The 17592-nt window shown below is 29.3% G+C and overlaps 1 protein-coding gene across 2 annotated transcripts in view; it reads left to right on the forward strand.

Annotated features, from left to right (window-relative positions):
- Positions 1–4114: 4114 nt before the first annotated feature.
- Positions 4115–17592, forward strand: part of LOC107436771 (F-box/LRR-repeat protein 16) — a 62925-nt gene continuing 49447 nt past the window's right edge. The window contains exon 1 of one of the 2 annotated variants that reach the window (XM_043043329.2): positions 4115–5343. In XM_043043329.2, coding sequence (XP_042899263.1) covers positions 4846–5343 — 498 coding nt within the window. In that variant the 5' untranslated portion in view covers positions 4115–4845. The remainder of the gene's footprint in view (positions 5344–17592) is intronic. The other variant, XM_016048586.4, reaches the window with a different exon arrangement.

Below are 17592 nucleotides of genomic sequence, written 5' to 3' on the forward strand. Positions count from 1 at the left end.
AAGTAATACAAATAATTTAATAAATAATTAATTATTAGCTTTCAATGATTTAAACCTATTATAAATACATAACATAAAACAAATTTAGAGTAAAGCGAATTTTCAGCATTCAACAGGCGCTAGTCAAAGGAATTTATTGTACGAAATGCGTAGATCGTATGAATAAATTCTATTTATTCATATGATTATTCATACGATAACTTAGGATAACCACTTCCGTGATTATCCTAAGTTATATCGAGCTCATATATTTTGGAGTTAATTATTATCCCGAGAAAATTTCGGGCTTAACAGAAATCGTCATCATTATTTGTTTTTATCTCGTCGTTAAAGGAAATCGTTTGCTTTGATATGCAGATATTGAGGTTTTTTTTTATTTCGCGTTCCAATGGTCAAAATTCAATTTACATGGCTGAACAGTAGCATAACCATTTTGGAATAGAAAATTTATGTTTTGGAGCGAGTAAATTTGATTTTTAGAGCAGATCTGAGAGAATAGTTTTAATAATCGGAGCAATAAAGTGCTTGTAAAATTACATTTGCGAGCATACAAAATTGCATTTTATATTATATTTAACAGAACTCGGGAGAAAATTAAATAGATATTAAATAGAAAGGTTGAAACAGAAACACAAAGAATTACCTAAATAAATATGTAACTGAAAAAATTTAATCAAATGAGTGTCTTGCAAAAATGAAATCTACAAAAAAGGCTTAAATAGTATTTAAACATGCATTTAAACGTGTATTTTAAATAATATATTTGAAAAAGAAAAGAAAAACTGTCAGTGCTAGCCGATTTCCTCCTAAATACACGCTTTCTTTTTTGTTTGTTATGTATCGTTTTTCGGTGATTTTTACTTGGTTTCTCAAATACTGATATTTTTAATACGAAGTAATTTATGATACGCTAATTTTGAGTTTCACTTTTTGAAGCACACGATTTGCAGCAATTACAGCGTAAATCCATCTCGTTTGATGATAAATTTTTTTTGGGCAGTTACTTACAGTTTTTTGGAGATTTTCACGTGGTTTTTCAGGTTCCAATATTTTTAATACGATGTCATTACGACACACTAATTTTGAATTTTAATTTTTGCTTTTTGACGCACTCGAATTGTAACAATTTCTTCGTAAATCCACGTATTTTGATGATAATTTTTTTTTCGGCAGTTACTTAGTTTTTTTGGACATTTTCACATGGTTTTTCAGGTTCCGATAGTTTTAATACGATGTCATTACTAATTTTGAATTTCAATTTTTACTTTTTGACCCACTCGAATTGCAGCCATTTCTTCATAAATCCACGTCGTTTGATGATGATTATTTTTTCCGCCAGTTATGTACCATTTTTCGGAGATTTCATGTTTTTTTGAAAACCCGATATTTTTAATACGATGTCATTAGGACACGCGAATTTCGAATTTTAGTTTTCACATTTTGACGTTTTCGGATTGCAGAAATTTCAATCGTAAATCCACCTCGTTTGACGATTATTATTTTTTTCGGTAGTTACTTGCAGTTTTTTTTTTTTTTTTTTTTTTTTTTTTTTTTTTTTTTTTTTTTATTTNTTTTTTTTTTTTTTTGTGTGGACATTTTAACATGGTTTTTCAAATCGCCAAATTTTTAATATGATATTGTTAAGACACGCGAATTTTTTTTAGTTTTTTATATCATATTTTAAGATATTCAATTCGTGATGATCCCTTCATAAATCCCTGAGTTCTTCCTTATTTTTTTCAAGTCTTTTCCATGTGGTTTTTCAAATTCTGACATTTTAAATTAATAATATGTAATTACAACACGAGAATTTCGAGTTAGAGAAACGAGTAACGATTTCTTCGAAAAACACTTTTGGGGTGCTTTGATTTTAATATGATTCCACATTGTTTTACGATAGGCCTATTTAACTTCTTTTTTCTAATTTCGATATTTCAAATATAATGTTATCACGTCTTGTATTGCTAATTTTAAGTACTTTTTGATGCTCTCTATTTGCGACGATTCTATAGTAAGCCCAAAGCGTTTATAGATAGTTATTCCGGCCTTTTCTACACAATTTTTTTTCCCTTCAAATTATGGTACATTTAATAAGGCTGGTTCTTTTGCACAAATTTTGTGTCAAGTTGTGCCATTGCACTTTTTGCTTATTTGGAACAACTTGACATAATTTTGGGAAAACCAGCATTTTGGAGCAAGCTGGGGCAGGCATTTTGTTTTTGAGCAGTTTGGTCAATTATATATTCTGTGGTTTGGTTTCCAACAATAATGGTAATTTAACTTTCATGGTTTGATTTTAGACAAAAATTACTTTGCAACTGATTTTATATTATAAATTTGTGTAAAAACATAAAATTTTCTAGACAGCTCCAAATCTTAGATTTTAGTTCTATTTTACGTCACTAATTTTTCTGTCATATTTTTTTATATTTCATTCTTTCATGTGATAAATGCAAACTACAAACAGAGAAAAGAACAATTCTAGATTGATAGTTTTTATAATTTATCATTTTAATTAAAAGGAATAATGGAGAATGTAATCCACATAAATATGTGTTTTATTTACTATTGAAATAAATATAAAAGCCCGAAAAACGGTAAGAAATTAAAGATTTAAAATAAATCCTAATTTACTTTACAAAATGTACTTTAATCTTCATTAACACGAGTCATTATTAAAGAATTAATTTTTAAGCATCTTATAGAACTAAATAAAACAAATAACCAAACGATTACGAAGAATTTCAAAAAATCGATTAAAATTAATAAATTAAAACGATAATCTTACCAATCTAATTAGAAGTTAAGCTTTTCACTGTAACGTGGCGCTAATACCGTTCAGACGAGAATGTTGCCATTTATTTGAAAGGAAAGACGCGTCGTAACTTAATTTTAATCGTTAGAGTAGAAACACTCTATATTTATCGTTTCTTTGTGGCTATAATTATTATCCTTTTTGCAAATGTAATCATGATAAGTCAAATGTTTGTCATTAAGCCGATGTTGTAAACGGATATTTCAATCAAAATATTCAATGAGAATGCGGTAGAACAACATTAGTTTCAAATATTATAATTTTAATGTTATTATTGAGCTTCTTTATTGATGTTATTTTGAACTTGCGTTACAAAATTTTGGCAAAAGATTTAGTTTTGATATAAGTTAAAAGATTAAGCTTTGATTTGAAGATTTGAGTTATCGTTTTAAAATTTTTAAATTGTAAACAAGTTATAGTATAATATATATTTTTTGAGTAATTTTTATGTAAAACTGCATCCTGTCAAAATATGCAATTACTATAATGGATTCAAAATAGCTACTTAAAACTAAATGTTAACAATTGTTTTAAATAGTTATTTTTATTGATTTTTCATACAATCACTTTTGCGAAAAAAATTTATGAGTTTTTAAGAAACCTAATATAAAATGAAATTTAAAAAAAAAATATTTCAATTGTTTTAAATATTTAACCATAATTAACACTCTGCAAATTAATTTTTTGCATAATATATAAATACATTTGTAGTTAATACGTATATAACATTTAAATTAAAAAAAAAAGATATTGTGTCCCTAAAGTAAGTATGTATGCCCTCAATATATATATATATATATATATGANTTATATATATATATATAACGAAAAATTTCTTGAAATAACTTCCTTACTTTGAGTATTTAATTCAAATTTGCATAAAAGTCTTAAAGGCAATTATGATTGTGATTCTCTTCTATAATTAATGACATTAACCTTTTCAGCTTTCTGTTATAATTAAACGATGTGATCAATCTTTATGATTAAAGAACAAGATATTTAATATCATGAAATGCAATTAGTGGTTAACTGCATCCATTAAAAAGAGCCTGACCAAGTCCTATTCCAAATTAAAGTGGTCGAGAAATTTGCATTAGGGCACTTTTTATTACATTCTTTCTTTAATGACAATTGTTATAACATTCCATCAACGTTTTGCCCCTTCCGAAAATAGTCACCCACCCTAGCAACCCTTCCAAGAAAGATATGTTTGAATGAATATAAAAACAAAATCGTAATCATTCTTAGGTGGCGCCCCTCCCTCTACACTCGGCTAAACTCCCGCTTATGGAGTGGTGCAGTCCATATCGATCGCCGTAGGGGGGCGCGATTTCGAACACTGCTGCGGTCCGCACCAGAGAGCTGCCTAGAGGAACGTGATGAACGTTCCATGGAATTTGTGCCACAGCCCCAGCGTGAAGCAGAAAAGTTTATTGATTAGCATATCGCCTGCGGGAAAAGTACAGGCTGACCGGTGCGTGCTGGTTGGTAAAGTGCCAGAGATAGAATTTCCCTGTCTCTAGTCGGAGTTTTAACTTCGACAAGACTAATGGAACTGAAGATATGTCACGACACTTTTGGGACTCATAATAATGAACAGTTTCCTGTAAAGGGATGCTTCCTTTAATTTAATTCCTTTAAGTCTCAAAAACAAATTCCACAGAGAAGCCATTGGTATATAAATTGAATGGTCAACATGAGGTATCTTTGACGACATTGTGCTTAGTTTTAAACTCAACTCCGGCAATCACATAGAAGAAATTAAATGTGATAACCTTATCAACATTTGACGTATAAATCATTCTTCACTTGTGATATTATGAAATCTGGAAATTCTGTTTCATACCTAGCGTTGTAAAGATCCTTTTGTTAAGCTTGGAATAAGCAAGATTCGTATTTTGCACACATGAGCAGCAGACTGAGTGCAACGCTCAGTAAATACATTGCAATTGATGGGACTAGAATAGCATGTCTTTTATGGACAATAAAATTTTCATATGGACGATAATTTTTATGTGCCGTCTTGAAATATGACTGCCGAGGTGAGCTTTACGAAGCGAGCAGCGGCCGAGCTCAGCCGCCGCTTCAACGGGCTCACCGTTCGCAGCAGGGGGTCCTCGTCCGCAACTCCCAATAATCCGTCCGCTTCGTCCACCCCTCCCAGCGTCCAGCAGCAGCAGACAACAAATAATACACCCTCCAAGAGTGGTCAGTTGACCAGTTGGATGTTGGAAGGTGTGAAAAGGCAACACCAGAGGAATCAGAACAAACAATGCGAGCGAATTGCAGAACTATTGGCTAATAGGCCTGGCAATTTGGAAGAACTTTGGAAAGATTCGGCTTTTTTGTCCAAATTTTTCTTCTACCTACCATCTATTGACAGAACAGTCCTGGCACAAGTGTGTTGTAAATGGAAAGAGGTACTTTATCAGCCTATGTTCTGGAATGGCATTTTGCCTGTTCTGCATTGTCGAGAACTTAGGGCAACCTCTGGAGATCTTTCTTCTACGTCAGAACTGCGAAAAAGAGTGAGTTTTCTTTTGTTTTCCATATCTTACAACAGACCTGCCAACTTTTTCAGTATTTAGTTAAAAATTTTCCTGTTTATTTAAAATGATTGCAGAAAACATTATTTAATATTTAATTTCGAAAGATTCCATTCGCCATAATATATAAATAATTGAAAGATATACCTAAAATGTTAGAAAAGCAAGCAATATTGTCTTTCGGTGATGGTGAAATTTTAAAAACCTTTATTTACTTAATTGTTATTGAACTACAACTTACACTTAATTATTATTGAACTACCACTTAAAATAATGTGGATGGCTAGAACTTCCGATTTGGCTACTCTGTCTAATCTAAATTAAACTAATTTCTGTATTATATCTTTTACTTGGACATTTCAGGTAGCTTCTGTAACCCTTTTTAGCAAAGTTTGTTTTTGGATTAATGAAACTCATTGAAGAAATTATTTAGACCCAACACACTACATATAAATAATTTAAAAATATTGAACTAAAAATCCTGGTAATCAATTCAATATTGGTTGAATTTAAAAGAATCCTAGTTGGGTAATTTTTTTTTATCTGTATTATTGAGGAATTCTGTTTTTGAGAGATTATTAATTTTTTCATCTAGTTATTTCTGTGAGTAGATTCCGAGTTAGCAGCTCTGAAATAAAAAAATATGTTTTTAGCTATAATGATGAACATCACGAAAGTCATCTTCTTTGGGAACTGATAAGAAATACTTTACATACACATAGCTTCCAAGTAATTCATTTGGCTGTTTCAAGGAAATGTATGAACAATCTAGAATCCGTCCCGATGTTTTACTTAAATCTAAAATAACTTCTACTATTTAATAAACGTATTGTGGTGCTATTTAACTTATACGCTTTATTATGCATTTTTTTACTGTTAGTTCTAACTTTTTTACCGCTGTTATTTACGAGCATGGTAGAAATGTTATCTGGAAGGAGCTTAATTTTTGTTTCTTAACATGTTCACGCCGGGTGTTGCGCCTGAAAGCGGGACAGACAAGAGAAAATACTGGTAGAAGAACTATTTCAATATTAGATAATATTCGGGAGGAGTTAATCTATTCTCAACAATAACAATTCACTGTAAGGAAATTTATCACGGCGAAGAAGCAATTCAATATAAAAATTGCATCCGTTCTAAACAATTGGTAGTTATGGATTTTTATTATTCCCGGAAAAAAACTAAAAAATGAAATTTATTTGTTACCAGTTTTTACTCCGGTGCGCCGCTCGATGAGACAATCTAGCGTGACCCAACGGTGGTTCACCCCGGCGTGAACGTGTTAAAGATTGTTTTCAATTATTTTATAATTTTTTACTTTTAGAATTGGTTTAACCGGTTTCTCACTGTCTGAAAATCTTTTTTTAAAGTGGTAGAAAATATGAGCTAAATCTAGATAGCCACGAAAAATTTTTGATTTAGAGGAATGAAATCTAAATTTAAATCAAATAAAAGCTAATTTAAAATTTTTTTCAGTTGTCTTGTAAATCTTCAGCTACAACCAAGTTTCACCCTTTTAGGGACAAAAATATTGATAAAAAATGTAGTTAAGAGAATTCTAGTTATCGTAGATATATCAAAATTAAAGCAATTAACGGATCAAAATTGAAGCTTTAAGTGAATAATTTTCAAAATAAAAAGTGATTAATTAAAAACCGTGTTGTTTAAAAGTCAAAAACTAAAAGTTTAGTAGTTTATATTATTGTCAAAAATAAGTGGGATTTTTATTCCATCGCCCCTTAAAGGGTTAATGTAAACATTGGATGCATGGTGAGCACCTTACTCAGGGAAAAGAACTTTTTAGTGGAAATAGTGAAAATTATTTCACCTCGCTTCTATTTCAAATAATGTCAAAAATGTTTGAAATATTGCAAAAAACTAAGGAACGAAAAAAAAAAATATTTCAAAAAATTTACTGCTGAAACTCAGTCACAACTACAGTTGCAAAAAAAGCAAAATTTTGTTGTGATTTAAAAATTATTACATTTAACGGAAAATTCTGTCCTCGAAAGTACAAGCTGCATTTTACGGTAATGCAAAAGGTTCTGTTATAAAAGAAAATGTTAGGCTCTTTACCTTTTAACTCAACGGTAATGTTCTAGCTTAAAGAGACATAGCATATATGAAGTTAAAGAGCATGTGCATACATATTCTAACTAAAAATTCTAACTTAGAATAAGTAATAATTATAACTTAAAATATGTTAGCATGTGCATACATATGTAACATATTCTAAAATATACGATATAACTAAGCGGTACATCTATAATACACATTTAAGTGTAAATGCCTTATTACTTTTGTACATAAAAGCACCTTTTGCATGCTTGTATAATGGAGCTCGTTCTTTCGCATGCAGAACTTTCCGGTAGATTTTATAGCTTTATGAAAAAAGTAGTAGAGCATTTATGCATAGACAATATAAATTAGATTCCGATAGACCTGATACCTTCATGAAAAAAGTAGTAGGGCATTTATACTTAGCCCTTTGACCACGAATTTTATAAAAATGATTTTTCTGTCCCGTTTATTATTCAAAAGGACAAAATAGGTCACAAATAAGGCAAATTTAGTATTTGAGATTTTTCTGACAAGTGGTTATCAATTTAGAGGCTGGGACATATATGTCCCGGCCGTACTTAATGGTGGGATACATATGTCCATTAGTAATTTTTAAACATTTGTTGGGACAAATGAGCCCCGTTAGTAGTCAAAGGGTTAGTATAATTTGATATTTTTCTGGTAGACCTAATATACCATTATGAAAAAAGAAGTAGGGCATTTATGCTTAGACCGATTTGATTTTTCGTAATGTTAGCCGCCACTTGACTTTCAAAATAATTTTAGACCAAAATATAGATAGTACTTAAATAATCAATACAGATGCTCATGTTGCAATTTTGAGAAAACGAATGCTTAGTTCCTCCAAACAACCATTAAAAATGAAATAATTAAGGTACCAGTCTTTTTAATTGAAAATAATTTATGAAATATATGGATCAAAATATTAAGAATAAAAACAAGCTGCAATACGCAGCGCTTTATTAAATTTAGCATTGCTAATTAAAAGTGAATGTTAATTAAAATTACTAGGGGGCTAAGCCTCCTGTTCGCTGGTAATAATTGTTGTTTACAAGCAAACAGCTTTTTTGCTATAGTTAAAATTATTCACTTAACTTATATGTACTAAAAGGCTTTTCCCTTCACTTCCTACACCCAAATATTACTATCTATTAGTATGATAAATATTTAGATCCATTGGAGAACAAAAGTAAATTTTTCTAAATAAACATTTTTTAAAAATAACATTTATCGGGGTGATACATTAAATACTATTTTTACTTGCATCTCATTGTGCATGAAGCTGATCGTTAAGTTCTAAATCATTTAATAGATCTCTTTAACTGTCATTTATAGCAGTATATTAATATTATTTGCACAAAAATAATAATTGTAAAGCGGTTAATAAGATTAGGCCACCTTTCTAAATAACTTAATCTTCAAATGTAGGGCAGAATTATATTATAATAAAAACAACAATTCTCTTAGTTTCAAACTCTTGAATTAAAATCGTAATAGTAGCAGTACAGGAAAAAAACTTTAAATTAGAGATACAAAAATATTTATAGAAAAGCGATACCTTTATGACTTTTACAAATTTTATTTACCACTTTTAACCCTTTCAGGACAGGCGAGTCATGAGTGTGTTCGTAAGGCAGAGATGCCAACTCGGGACACGCCAAAATAATAATTAATAAAAAAACAGTAAATAACTAAAGTAAACGTTTCAAATATTTGACTATTTTTGCTTGCTTTTTAAAAGGTATATCATGACATAAGAACTACAAGAAGGTGAATTATATGAACCTATGAATTATTTAGAAATAGTGGTGGATAAAAATCTACTAAGATTAATTTATTAAACCAAGAATCACAATTGATAAACTACCACTTTAAAATATATATTTGCTGTGCGGAGCAAGTTGGCATCTCTGTTAATTATCACAAAATCATTTTATTCAAAATTAATATTTATGGAATAAAAGACTGGTAGTAAAAACATTCGATTTGTGTCGTTTTTCTCTCTGAAGTATTCGTGAGCACCGCTACGTATCGATTGTTACAAACATAGAAATTTATCATTAATAACATTCATCTGAGATCCTGACAAAGTTTTCAGTCATTTTCCTGCAGAGTATTTTGAGAACTTTTACTGGTAAATTAGTTAAAATAGTAACAAGAGTGTTATGCCATTTTTCTTTTATTTTTGGATGAAACAGGATATTTAAATTATCACGTTATGTTAACAAAAAAATATAATAGTAATTAATTATAAAATTGTTTGCTGTGTTATTTTCATATTGAAGTGAAAAATACAAGTTAATTATTTTGCTAGTTTTAATTTTAATTAAAACTTTTGCCTATAATTCAAAGTAAACTGGCTACCGTTTTTCAATTTATTAAAGTACCTGCATTAATGATATAAATTTATGTTATTGTGTGATATAAATTTAATTCAACCATAAATTTATATAAAAATCTCAATTATGAAATTTAGGTTGGTTTTTCAATTGCACGGCAGTTTTAATGTAATGTAATTTCAATTAAAATGTTTTACGACTTCTGATTTTTTTTAAATTAGAATTGTTTTGGGAAGAACTGACACAATTGTCAAACTGCGACCATTTAATATCCGTCTCGAACGTTTTTTTTATTTTTTTATTACCTGGCCTAAAGCTTTTTTGGAAAGCAGAATATGCTTCGAATAATTGCAAAATTAAATTAGCCGATTAATGCTAAGTGATGAAAATTGTCATTACACAAGAAACACTTACCAGAAATGCCAACTTGCTCCGGACAGCAAATCTATATTTTAAAGTGGTAGTTTATCAATTGTGATTCTTGGTTTAATAAATTCAATTTAGTAGATTTTTATCCACCACTATTTCTAAATAACTAATAAGCTTATATAATTCACCACTTTAGGTTAATCGCGTCATCTCATGCAATACCCATTAAAAAGCAAGCAAATATAGTCAAATATTTGCAAAATTTACTTTGCAGCTATTTACCGTTTTTTTTTTTATTATTTTGGCGTGTTCGGAGCAGTCGGCATCTTTGACTTACGTAAAAAAAGTGGTACATGTTTTTTTTTTTTCCCCATTGGATATGTCTTTCTGTTATATATACCTTTAAAAATGCATAGACTAGATTTAAACTGCAAATATTATTACATTTAATATGTTATGATAGATAAAATTAGCTGGTTTTAGCTATTAATTTTATTATTATTTTTATTATAATTAGCTATTATTTTATATTTTATTTTATTCTATTCTATTCTCCTTATCTATTATTTTTTATTCTATTTCTTATGTGCAATTGTAACAGGCAAGGCTGCTTGTACTAAAAAAAAATACAGTAGGGAACCGATTATCCGGAACGATCGGGACCATCGCTATTCCGGATAACTGATTTTTCCGGTTTTCTGAATCGCTGCAACAAGCCGTTTTTTTTATTGTTAAACCCAAATAAATAAAAGAAATTTTGGAAATAATCTTAAAAAGAAGAAAAATCGATGGAGTAATACACTAATGATTATTTCCAAAATGATGGTAAGGTAAACATCTTTAAAAANTTCACTCCTAATAAAAAAAGCATTATAATTTTTATTGTATCATTTCTAATATTTGGCGGAACATTTTAAGAATTTGGTGGAACATAAAAGTGCCGCGGCACTGTGGTTGAGAATCACTGTACTAGACCATATCTTCACTGCAACCAGTACGCACATTCAAGGACTCTAATAATAAGGGTTTTGAGGTTTTAACACTAAACATACCATAACCAGTCAAATGAGCGCTTAAGAACTTTTGTATCGAAAAAGCGCTTAACATCGTATTGTTTTTGCACATTTCACTTGCACATGACTTTTTCTAACAATTATATAGAGATAATATTCTATTATAATTATTATTTTTTGTGTATTTCGTTTGTTTTGAATAATACTTGCCGTATACCTATCACAACCGGTCATATAACCAGAAGAACTATTTATTGTTTTATAAGGTTATCAAATCAGAAATTACGATGTAATGCGTGTTCCACGTATTGCATTCGATTAGTTGCACATTTCTGCAAAAAATTTTGAGTAGTTAGTTCAAACTGTGAATTTAAATTCCAAGAGAGTACCTAAAATTTGGAATCGGCATTTTTGTGTAAGAAAAAGTGACAGAAACTAAATGTTTTGTAAGTAGCTTATATTTTATTTTGATAGAATTTACTTCATTTCTAACTAATTGTTAGTTTTTTCCCAGAAAAACTTTGAAACTATCAAGATAGCACAAGTTTTTAGAAGAAATAACATTAATTATAAGAATAATTATAATTCTTATATATTCATATATTTATAAGAATTATAAGATTTATAGAAGGAATAATAATTAGAAGAAATATGTTTGCGGAAAATGCACAATGGTATATGTAAAAAATGCGTTAAGCAATGAATTAAAAATTCTTATTCTTTGTGTTTGTAATTGATAAAAATGGGCAATATACAATTTTGTTTAATTACAATTAAGTTTTTTCAGTTTATTTCCTTCCTAACATCCAGATTCATACATTCAATGACGAAACAAAGCCCGGTCACTTGACCGGCTATGGTATAAATAGGTACAGTAGGGAACCGATTATCCGGAACGATCGGGACCATCGCTATTCCGGATAACTGATTTTTCCGGTTTTCTGAATCGCTGCAACAAGCCGTTTTTTTTATTGTTAAACCCAAATAAATAAAAAAATTTTTGGAAATAATCTTAAAAAGAAGAAAAATCGATGGAGTAATACACTAATGATTATTTCCAAAATGATGGTAAGGTAAACATCTTTAAAAAAAGAAAGAAAAATCCTAAAATCTTATAAGGGAAAAAAAAGTTTTTTTGAAAATGGCGGGAAAATTTATCGAATTTCGCTCCGGTTTTTTGGTTTTCCGGTTTGCTGATTTCCGGATAACGGGTTCTGTACTGTAGTAGTAAAATCATTTTATTACTAGCTTGTTTTTACAAGAAATAGTGCCCCCCCTGGTTTTCCAAGATTTATTAATGTTAGTATCTTCCAACTACGGATACAGTCTTGTTTATACATTCTAACTTTTAATACGTGTTCTGATAAAACTTGTACTGCTGATTAAAAAGTAGTTGAAAAATTTCTCGAAACTTAAGTGATAATTTTTCTCTTAAACATTAACGAATAATAAAAGAAACAAAAATCACTTTCTATATTTAAGCAAACATACAAGTCTACATTGTAAGTGGATGCTGCACGTATAAAACATCAGTATCATTATTAAATCATAATTTGAAATGCGTTTGAGATATGCTTAAACAAAATTTACAGTCTAATATTTAAATTTTATACTTAGAATTTATAACAATCAGAAAAACTATTCATTGTTTCAAAAGCTGTTTAAATAGTAAATATTTTTAATGATTTTTGTCAAGCGATGCTTTTTAAAACAATCAGTGATTCTGACGGCTAAGATAACACATTACTTTTTCTCAAAAAAAGGAATGAAAAAAAAGCACACTTCAAAATTCATCACGCGATTTTTATATTACATTTAATGGAATATTTAAGTTGATTTCAACATATCGTGCGCAAAAGAAATTCTAATGATTTTTACTAAAACACATTTTTCTTTAATTAAAAAACCCCTTTTTTTGCAAGAAATTATTTGTTTAAGTATATGTGTATATATATATATATAAGCTCAAAAAGAAGATAAAACAAAGAAAAATTATAGACATATGAAAAAAAAGGGGGGGGGGAATAATAAGTAAAAAAATAACAAACAATTAAAAAAAAAGAAAGAAGAAAAAAAAAAGGTTGAAATTTTATTTAACACGTTCACGCCGGGAAAAGAGAAAATACTGGTAGAAGAACTATTTCAATATTAGATAATATTCGGGAGGAGTTAATCTATTTTCAACAATAACAATTCACTGTAAGGAAATTTATCACGGCGAAGAAGCAATTCAATATAAAAATTGCATCCGTTAAAAACAATTGGTAGTTATGGATTTTTATCATTCCCGGAAGAAAACTAAAAAATGAAATTTATTTGTTACCAGTTTTTACTCCGGTGCGCTGCCAAGATGAGAAAATCAAGCGTGACCCACCGGTGGGTCACCCCGGCGTGAACGTGTTAAAAAAACCGGGAAAAAAAGATATAATCTTTTCATCAGCCCACACGATTATATCCGCAAAAATTTAATCCTTTTTTTTTAAAACTGTTTGTTATTTTTTTACTTATTATTTTCTCCCCCCCCCTTTTTTTTTCTTCATATGTCTATAATTTTTCTTCGTTTTATCTTCTTTTTGAGCTTATCTAATGAGTTCTGTTTACTTGTAGCTTATGCGCAATAAATGAAACTTATTGTTTTTCTTAACTTTCTTCGTGTTTTCTTGTATTTATTTATTATATATATATATATATATGNCCTTGTAATATCTTTGCATAAAATTAAATATACTTTTAAATGTTTAAAATTAGAAATTGCAAAACTGATTACATAGGGGAAAAAACAGAATCAGTTTATTAGAAAAAAAATTAGACAAATTAAAATAATTAAACTATGAGAAGATTCATGTTTTTTTTTTAATCATGTTACATAATACATAAGTCCATTTAAACATAAATTTTAACATTAAAAATTTTTTCATAGAATTAAATTTTTAAAAAATATATATTCTAGTTATTAAAACAAATGGAAGTTAAAAACTGATAAAAAGAAAGTTTATAGGGTTAAGAATGATTAAAATTAAAATTATGAACAAAAACTATCAAAAAACTACATTCATTAAGATTGGGTGTGTCAAAATATTTTAATTTCAAATTTCCGAATCTTTAAATTTTTCAAGAAAAAAATTTTAGTTCTTTTTTTAAAAATTTCTTTTAAATTGCTGCCATGGGCTACACATTGATGGCGGGCAGCATGTGACTCGCAAGCCGCAGGTTGTGCACCCCTATTCGAGAAAAATAAAATGAAGAGTTTGTCAATCTGCCTATGTGCGTTTCTCTCGCTTATGACTACAGAACTGCTTGTAATATCATCCTGAAATTTGGACAGTGGGTAAAAGTAGCAACTGTAGTCGAAATAATCATTCCAAAATTTCAATTAGATCTATTAGAAGAGACATTTAGAGTTTTTTCATTGGTTTAGAGCTAATGCCATTGATATAAATAAAACTGCAGGCGATTTTGAAGATAGTGTCAGTGATGTTTGCTTGCTTATAGCTCTCATTACTCAAAAAAGTAGTTCATAGCATGCTCTTAGATATTTAATTATTTTTTATTCGTTATGTTGGATTAACTGATTGATCAACGTCAGCACAGTAGCACAGGTTAACTATAATTAATATTTCTTAAGCAGTATTAAACCATCCTTTTATGCATTTTTTATTCGATTATGCTTTTAAAATGCATAATTTTATAAAACTAAATAACCTAAAACTAAATAACTTGTTTGAAATTATAAAAAAAGTAATATACTGAAAAGAAAAATTAATAGAGATATAGTACTAAACCGGAAAAAATCCCTATGCTTAGGAGAAAGATAAAAAATCCCTATGCTATTATTGACACCAATTATGCTTAATTAATTTGTTTAATATGTACTAAAATAATAAGCGATGTACTGAAAAGCAAAATTAATGGAAATGGTATCAATCTGTTCAGCAGGAACATAAAAAAGTCACTATAATGCCAACAAAAAAATAAGCACCTTTTAAGTACTTTTTAAGCACAAATACACTAACAACACGCAAAATAATTTTCAAAGACTTTACATGATCATGATAAAATAATTAGTTTCAGACAAAGAACTCTTCTCTTGATAACATTAGTCATTATAAAATGATCAAGAGATTCTTCTGTTCGATAACAGAGGGTGAAAAATGAAGTCTGAAATTGAGAATATCTTGCAAAATGCAGCAGATTTGCACATGAGAGTGCAATGATCTCACTGAACCCAACTCAGTAGATGCACATACGGACTCGCAAGNTAAGCCGAGTGCAGCGCCACTAATTTGCATATTGCAATTTTACTCAGCTACTCTTAGTGGACAACATATGCAAATTTTGCACGGTTTGGCTTACTTTTGAAAGAGTTATCGCTATTTTTGTGATTTTTCCTTAATTTATGATAACCAGTGTATATATATATATATATATTACCCGAGAAATGTGTTTGTCCTTTACTTAAAAGGCAATACCACTATTGTTTCCAACTGTCTGTTTCGCAATGAACCAATTTTTATTGAGTTTTTTATTTATTTAAAAAAAAGTCTTATAATTGTCAAAATAATAGATTCTATGTTATCCGCATAACCCTGTTAAGGGAAATCGATTCCATAGTGAATAACCTATATGCACGAAATATCAAAGCTATATGCATGCCTGCCAATATTTAATCCTTTCGAGGGGGATTTTTCCAAGTGGTAGTAAAATGGAAATTGAATTATAACTTAAGGCAGTAATATACGTGTTATTTTGAAGAAGCTTTAATAAAAAACGAAGACGACGACTGACACCAAACCTCTTAACCGGTTAACGCCCAGCATCATATATTTAGGACAGTTCCTTTTTTCAAAGACATTCATTGTGGTGGGAAACTTTTTTGAGAATTTTCATTTATCTGGGTGAATTAAAAGATTCTCAGATACCACAATGATTTAGTTATTTCTGACTAGATCTAGGATTAAAAGGGGCAAGTACTTTTTGAATGCCCTAACAGTAGAAAAACCAATTACTTTCGATAATATATTATACCACATTTTCCATAAAACCACTTCTTGTATCATTTCAATATATAAAGTCGGGACAAAACGGGTTAATCTGTAATCTGCCCTAGGGCAACTGATGCTATTGGCTTAGATAAGAGATAGTGGCGTACAAGATAAGCCTTTAAATTATTTAGAAGTAGTGGTAAGTAAAAACCCTACAAATCAAATTTACTAAACAAAGAATCATTCATAAAAGATTACCACTCGAAAATATTTATTTGTTGCTCGGAGCAAGTTGGCTTCTCTGCAAGAATTCTTAATCTAAATCACAAATAGCGTCGTAATTAAGAAATAGAACAATTTAACTAGCTCTGTATGACAATTATTTTAATTAGCATTAAATTATGTTATGAATGTTATTTAAATTGAAAAAACCTAACTTCAAAGTGATTAACTTAAAAAATTTTAAACCAAGTGCTGTTCGAAACAAGAGTTTTGTAACTATTTTAGATATTATTTTCAACAAAAAAAAAAGTGTTTACAATGTGTTGAAATTTTTTGTATCTTCTCATTTGAACTTTGACCCTGCAACACATCTTTTAGTTTTTAAAATCTGATCGATAAACAGTTATTTATATTAATTCGATCGATAAACGGTTATTAGCCACCTCCGGCAACCAGCTGGTCCGCCTCTTTAAAGAAGTAGATTTTCAAATTTTTCGAGATTTAAAATCGTAGTTAAAAATCAAGACAATATGCAAATAATATAATTATTTCGTATTGTTCCAGTGAGAGTGGATTTTTGTCTCTGGCATGTTTATATGGTACAGAGGTGAATTTGTTATTAGAATGTTTAGTACGACATATACTTGCATAAAAAAAAACTGCTTATTATCTTAACACGTTCTCGCCGGGGCGACCCACCGATGGGTCACGCTAGATTTTCTTATCTTGGCAGCGCACCGGAGTAAAAACTGGTAACAATAAATTTCATTTTTTAGTTTTTTTCCGGGAATAAAAAAAATCCATATAACTACCGATTGTTTAAAACGGATGCAATTTTTATAGTAAATTTCCTTACAGTGAATTGTTATTGTTGAGAATAGATTAACTCCTCCCGAATATTATCTAATAATGAAATAGTTCTTCTACCAGTATTTTCTCTTTTCCGTCCCGCTTTTAGGCTTGGACGCGTTAATAACTCCAAAATGATTCTTATACAAGTCTCAGCAACCGTTTAAATTAATTGGTTGCTATGCATTTAAATGTTAACATAAACAATTTAGATATTTGTCCGCTCTTAGAAATTTTATTTATATATTTAAAAGTGTCTTAAAATAAAAGTGGTAGATATTTATAAATTTCTTATAATTAATATAGTTCAAAATATTGATTTAGCGTTGTATTATTCTTGAGAAAATGAACTAATATTGAAATAGTACTTCTACC

The sequence above is a fragment of the Parasteatoda tepidariorum genome, chromosome 10, assembly GCF_043381705.1.
Source record: "Parasteatoda tepidariorum isolate YZ-2023 chromosome 10, CAS_Ptep_4.0, whole genome shotgun sequence".
In the NCBI taxonomy this organism is placed as follows: Eukaryota; Metazoa; Arthropoda; class Arachnida; order Araneae; family Theridiidae; genus Parasteatoda; species Parasteatoda tepidariorum.